Genomic DNA, 7,169 nt, shown 5'->3' on the forward strand with positions numbered 1-7,169 from the left:
AATTTAAAGAAACATGCTCTTCAAATAGGAAATTTTAGGTGACCAGCCCTCCCCCTAAAAACCCGGGGTGGCCTCTTCTATTTAGGGAATTTAAAGAGCAGCATTGCGATGTCTGTCTCTCTTGAGGGAAGCCACCATGGAGATCAGTACTTAAGGGCAAGCAGCTCTCTTTGGGGTAGAAGTGAATAATCTGAAAATGATGTCTTCTCCTTACCAAGCTCGAGTAATTGGCTTGCTGAGACCCCTCAAGGATGTAACAGTGATAGCTGGGGAATCAGCAACCTTCGATTGCGAACTCTCTTATGAGGGAATCCCAGTAGAGTGGTTCCTGCAAGGAAAGAAACTGGAGCCCAGTGATAAGGTAAACAAACTAAACTTTATTTTTCCTCATGTTTCCTTCTCCTTCCTCTCTTTCAGCTCTCTTCCCCTTCTTTATTTCACATTTACTCCCTGCCAGTAGAAGTATTAAGGCACAGCAATACAGTAGTGCTGCTGCGCCAAATGGTAAATCCTCACTAAATTAGATACAGCTTTTTTTTTCCCCAGAAATTCCAGTATTCTGTGACATTACAAGTATTTATTGTAAAAAAGGACATGAAAGTTTCAAAATATAAATAATTACAACAGTGTTTCTGTGCCTGATTCTGTTGGAGACTCAGCCACAGGAGGAGTACTGAATGATTTTTGCTCAGGTTAATTGTAGTTACAGTGAGAGGGTTTTGACAGGTGCTATCAGGAAATGTTGTTTTGTTTTTTTTCTCCTGAATGCTGAGTTGCAGTCCAAATCTGCATATAAGGGGATTAAGAGCATTCAAATTCCATTTCAGGCATTTGTTCTGGCTCTCCAGATAGCTTTCTGGGCAGATTTGCTTGTCAAGCACTTCTCACTAGCTATTTTTAACCCTTCATCAAGTGCTGGCTCTTAACTCTGAGATCTGAGCAGCCTGGAATGCAGTCAGTTTAACACTTGAAGTTAATGGTAGGGGAAATACATAAAGAAACATAAAGAACTACATTAAGAAACATATAACATAAATGGATATCACCTGTTTTAAGACTTCTTTTTTCATGTACTAGTCCCAAGTGAAATAATGCAAATGAAAATACAAATTGGAAATATCAGACAATGCAAACTTTCAAGGCGTTACATGACCTAGCAAAGTTTCAGAACCTGTAATAATGCTGCTAATAATACTTTGGTGCAGATTTTTTCATTTAAACACAATTTTTAACACATTATTTTCAGGTTTTACTGGATCTTTCTGAGCTTCACCAAATTTGCCTAAATAAAAACTATTTCATAAAAAAATAGAATATAGAAATAGGGAAATAAAACCCAGTCATGGTGTTTGGTGACCTTATTACAGTATTTAAAGACAGATAAAACACAATTGAAACTCAGCAGATGAGACGTAATAAATCAAGGTAATCACTTCTGAGCCTAGGAATAAAAATGTGGAAAGGTATTGATCAGTACGGTGGCTTGATAGTTATTACTGCCTGGCAAGAAAAATATTATATATTCAATATTCTGTATAATAGAACATTATTTTGCTCTTGTGTGTCTGAGTTATCATTTTAATTACATGAAACAAAATCTAGATTTTCATTTAGTTTACATATACAGTTAAAACTGCCATTTAACTTCAGTTTAAATTTTATCAAGAATAAATTCAGAGTAAACTATATATATACTTGATGCATCACTTTCTGCGCATTTAACGTGGCCTCTTGAAACACTTTTAGTACTGTCTTCAAGAATCTAATTGTACAAGTGTTTCATTTCAGGTGTTTTTAATTCAAACAGTTATTTTACTTCTGTGACTGGCATTTGGCTGTACACATATAACCTCTGTTGAAGTGACTTCTTTGTTTATCTTTACAGCTCATCTTGGTCAAATATCTATTTGACTTCATCTCAGCCTCTTTCAGAGCTATTTTTCAGGGACATAAGGAGCATTTGGAGGAAGGACAGTTTTTTAGTTCCTTCCTTACCTCTGAAGCAAAACGCATTTCCTTCTCAAAAGTAACAATCTTTTACCTTTCTTCCTTAGCAGAAGCTCACTTTTCCCCTTTATTTTTCTAAACCAGCATCTACTACTTGATCACATACTTCTTTAAAAATAAATAAACATAATTCTTCAAGAGCTATGTTAAAATTTGCAGCATGAATGAGTAGCAGCCCTCTTAATGTCTGCAATGCAAGATGTATCCTTGAATCCCATAGGTCCACTTCATGAGTTTGTGTATGAGTAGCTCAATTCAAACTCATGATTGAAAGGTAGTTTCAGCAATAGATCAACAAGGAATTTTTTTTTTAGGCAGAATTTTTAACAAAAATTTAATAATAGGAAGTCAAATTGGTATTCACAAAAGAGTGTATGAGGGGGGTGCTGAATCTCTTTATGTCTCTCTAAAAGTTTTTTTACTTTAGATGTAGCCAGGAGTAATACTAACTTTTTCCCATAAATTTACATATTTTGATATTTATTAGTACCTGTTCAAAATAAACATGATCTCAAGTCAGCCTCATTTTTGACTTTGATAGTAGAATCAGGTTTTCTAGAACAAGGACATAAATATCTTAAAACATGGGGAAATTTAAAATTACAATTTCTTGTAAGTGAAAGGACAAAAGAGAAATGATTCTCAAAATCCTCAAAGCATTTGTGTCATGAGCTGTATCTAGTGTATATATAAAAGGAAATTGTCGAAATTTAATACAAAACTAAACAACAAAAGTTCACAGGTAACAATAAAGAGCAATTATATTTCATTTAATATTTCTTAAATATTTGTTGTAGATACTTACAAAGGGTTTTTTAATGTACTTTATAAGGTCATGACACGTGCTGAAGGAAGAGTTCACACACTTATTCTTAGAGACGTCAAGTTAACAGATGCAGGAGAAGTATCACTAACAGCAAAAGATTTCAGAACTCAAGCAAATCTTTTTGTGAAAGGTAAGTCAGTAATTTTAATTATATCATAGCCAATGTTAATGGTCCATTCATGATTCACCCTAGAATAGGATGTTAATATTCACCATATATCAAATTAGTAGGATCATACATACAATATTGGACTGTTAGATAACTTTCCTGATTAAAAAAGCCACTTACTTAAAATCTTTATGCTTCACATAAGGGCTGAGGAAAGGGGGAAATACTGGAAATGTGTCAGACATAGGAGATGAATCAGTTTGTTAGAATTTCCAGGGCTTCATTGCAGACTTGAACATTCAATTGGCATCAAGATGACTTGCAAATACTGGCCTTTATGGCACCTGATGGCTTTTTTCTGTTCTTTGGAGTATCCAGAAATCTATGAGTGCACAATTACACCATCAGTCAAGTGACATAACTGTATACCCACTTGCACTGCTTGCAAGCTGTGTGTGGCTAAGAAGTAAAAAAAAAAAAAAAACCTGCACACATTTCTAACGTATTTAGTAATTCAAGGAAATATTTTTTTAAAAATCCTTAAGTTCATAGTATAACTTCAGGGTCACTGAGATCACATCAGCTAAAGAAACTGAGTTACAAGGCTCTGTGATGATTTGTGAGTAAAAACCCCATGGACAAGTATATAATTCAGTCTAATCTCACAGTAGACTGAAAAGCAGGAAATGAGCTGAATTAACTTAACATGTCTGGGCATTAAAAATAAAAAAAAATACTTTAAAAGCCTTCAGCAGAGACATCTAAGAGCCTTTTTGATTATTCAGTCAAGGAGAATTAGTCAACAGTATGAGACAGTTCTGTACTATCAGAGGGCTGGCTATACTTTGTATCTTTTCTATCAAAAATCTATCTGTTTCTTTTAGAACCCCCAGTTGAATTTACTAAACCACTTGAGGACCAGACTGTTGAAGAGGAGGCCACTGCAACACTGGAATGTGAAGTTTCCAGGGAAAATGCAAAAGTTAAATGGTTCAAAAATGGAGAAGAAATTCACAAAACAAAGAAGTATGATATCATTTCTGATGGCAGAGTCAGAAAACTCATTATCCATGGCTGCACACTGGATGATGCAAAAACATATACCTGTGATGCCAAGGATTTTAAGACATCATGTTTTCTCAATGTAGAACGTGAGTCACAATTTTCTGCAATATGTCTAAGTGTTATAAACACTATGTACGAGTGTCTATGACTGGCAATAATATCAATGTTAGCAATTTATTGTTCTCTCCTGGAGACTTTCCTCTGCTAAAAATTGTATTTTCTTTTATAGCTATTCGTGTTGAGTTCCTGAAACCCTTAACTGACCTTGAAGTTAAAGAAAAACAATCTGCTCGGTTTGAATGTGAAATTTCTCGTCCAGGTGTCAAGGTCAGTAATAATACTTTCTAATTTGAGTAGCTCATTCAATTAAAACTTTTTTTAAAATTTACTTTATTGTGTTGTTACAAAGAACACACAACTGAAATCTATGATGAGTATGTTAATACTAATAGCCATGTTAATTTGTTCTAAAACAGGTGAAGTGGTTTAAGGATGGCATTGAAATTAGAAAAGGCAAAAAGTATGACATAATTGCCAAAGGTGCAGAACACATTCTTGTTGTCAGTAAATGTGTCTTCGATGATGAAGCTGAATATGCCTGTGAAGCAAAAACAGCTCGAACTTCAGGCCTACTTACAGTGATAGGTAAACATGGTGTTCTAGAATCTAATCTATGAACAAGATTTTTTTTTTTTTATGAAAGGCTTTAATCATCTTTCTAAATTCTTATTGCAGAGGAAGAGGCTGTTTTCACAAAAAATCTTCCTGATCTTGAAGTAAATGAAAATGACACTGTAAAATTGATCTGTGAAGTTTCAAAGCCTAATGCTGAAGTTAGTTGGTTTAAAGGAGATGAGGAGGTGCCTGATGGTGGTAGATTTGAACACATTTCTGAAGGCCGAAAGAGGATTCTTCTCATACGTAATGCTCATCCGGAAGATGCTGGCAAATATACTTGCAAGCTCCCAAGCTCTAGTACCACAGGAAAACTTACTGTACATGGTAAGAGAGCTACTTTGGTGGCCTCATTTTCTGGAAAAAAAATAAAATAAAATAAAACGTAAAAAAATCAGAATACACAACTTTGTTTATTATCTTCATAAGTAAACAATAATAATGAAATCATATGTATCTACAAAAATGTTTTATTTCAGAACTTGCAGCGGAATTTCTTACCAGACCACAAAATCTTGAGGTGCTTGAAGGAGATAAAGCTGAATTTGTCTGCTCAGTATCCAAAGAGGCAATTACAGCACAGTGGCTGAGGGGTGACACAGTCCTGGAGGCTGGTGATAAGTATGATATCATTTCAGATGGCAAAAAGAGAACCCTTGTGGTTAGAGACTCTATTCTAGGAGATGCAGGAAAGTATACTGTCATGGTTGGTGAAGCTAAAGCTACAGCACGCTTAACAGTGATTGGTAAGCTTTATTTTATCAATGTGTGGGTGCATATTTTGTTGCATTGCTTATACTACATGATGTCCTATTTCTTCTGTTTTCTCAATTTCAGAAAAACTCAGGATTATAACTCCCCTTAAGGACCAAGAAGTTAATGAGGGCCAAGAAATTATCTTCAACTGTGAAGTCAATAAAGAAGGTGCCAAAGAGAAGTGGTACAAAAATGATGAGGCAATATTTGATAGTGCAAAATACATTATTGTACAGAAGGATTTAGTTTACACTCTCAGAATCAGAGATGCACAGGTGAAAGATCAAGCTACCTATACCATCTCACTGTCAAACCAGAGAGGTGAACACGTCAAAAGCTCTGCTGCTTTAACAGTATTAGGTAAATAATTTACACTCTGTATCTATTATAAAATTACAATTATATAATAATTATTTTAATTCTTTCATCATCTTACATTTAATTTCACATCAGGATCATGAGGATGTAAATTGATAATTTTGGGGTTTTTGTCTTAATAGAGGAGGATCTCAGAATTGTCGAGCCCCTTGAAGACATTGAGACCATGGAAAAGAAAACTGTCACATTCTGGTGCAAAGTCAATCGCCTTAATGCAACCCTCAAATGGACAAAGAATGGTGAAGAGATCACATTCAACAAGCGCATTTTGTACAAAATTGATAAATACAAACACTCACTCATCATTAAAGACTGTGGGTTTATAGATGAAGGTGAATACACTGTTACTGCTGGACAAGACAAATCTGTTGCAGAGCTTCTCATCACAGAAGCACCAGCAGACTTCATTGAACATCTCCGGGACCAGACAGTCACTGAATTTGATGATGCTGTCTTTACATGCCAGCTTTCCAAAGAGAAAGCCAGTGTAAGATGGTACAGAAATGGAAGAGAAATCAAAGAAGGCAAAAAGTATGTACATTTTATTATGCCTGTTAATATGCTAAACATGCTTCCTTTACTTTGTTGCTTTGTCTGGAAACTAAAATTCTGCTTACTTTTCTCCTCCATAAAGATACCAGTTTGAAAAGGATGGAAATCTGCACAGATTAGTCATAAAAGACTGTAGACTAGATGATGAGTGTGAATATTCCTGTGGAGTGGATGACAGGAAATCTAGGGCAAGACTTTTTGTCGAAGGTATGAGTAAAATTGAATAGGATTTACTTCTTCATTATTTAGTAATCATAGAAACAATACACAAATAACACCAAATGAATTGACATTTATTTCAGAAATCCCTGTGGAGATCATCCGACCACCACAAGATATTTATGAAGCTCCTGGTGCAGATGTCATCTTCATGGCCGAGTTGAACAAAGATGGTGTGGAGGTCAAGTGGTTGAGAAACAACATGATTATCATCCAAGGTGACAAACATCAGATGATGAGTGAAGGAAAGGTCCACAGGCTGCAGGTGTGTGAGATAAGGCCCCGTGACCAAGGGGAATACAGATTTATTGCCAAAGATAAAGAAGCTAGAGCTAAACTTGAATTAGCTGGTAAGTTACTTGCTTTGTGTTTCTTTTCTAAAAATCTTAGATTAGTGAATTAACTTTTTTACTATATCGATTTTTGTTCTGTCAAAGGGTTGAATTAAACTGAATACACAATCAGGCTGAGACAAGTGCAAGTCTGTTAAACTGTATGAATTATAATTCAGGTGTTGTGGTTTTAAGCCTGCCAAACACCAGGCAGCAGCCCACTCATTCCGCACCACCCCCCCCCCCCCCG

The 7,169-nt window shown here is 35.4% G+C and overlaps 1 protein-coding gene across 1 annotated transcript in view; it reads left to right on the top strand.

Annotated features, from left to right (window-relative positions):
* The window catches only part of LOC104462808 (titin-like), a 110,036-nt gene that overhangs the window by 16,986 nt on the left and 85,881 nt on the right, over positions 1-7,169 (top strand). The window contains 11 exon segments of the mRNA XM_010074919.1: positions 219-361; positions 2,840-2,963; positions 3,827-4,093; positions 4,237-4,334; positions 4,484-4,652; positions 4,743-5,009; positions 5,162-5,428; positions 5,520-5,798; positions 5,939-6,347; positions 6,451-6,575; positions 6,671-6,937. Of these exon segments, the coding sequence (XP_010073221.1) occupies positions 219-361; positions 2,840-2,963; positions 3,827-4,093; positions 4,237-4,334; positions 4,484-4,652; positions 4,743-5,009; positions 5,162-5,428; positions 5,520-5,798; positions 5,939-6,347; positions 6,451-6,575; positions 6,671-6,937 (2,415 nt within the window).

This window comes from Pterocles gutturalis, unplaced genomic scaffold, assembly GCF_000699245.1.
Source record: "Pterocles gutturalis isolate BGI_N339 unplaced genomic scaffold, ASM69924v1 scaffold51227, whole genome shotgun sequence".
In the NCBI taxonomy this organism is placed as follows: domain Eukaryota; kingdom Metazoa; phylum Chordata; class Aves; order Pterocliformes; family Pteroclidae; genus Pterocles; species Pterocles gutturalis.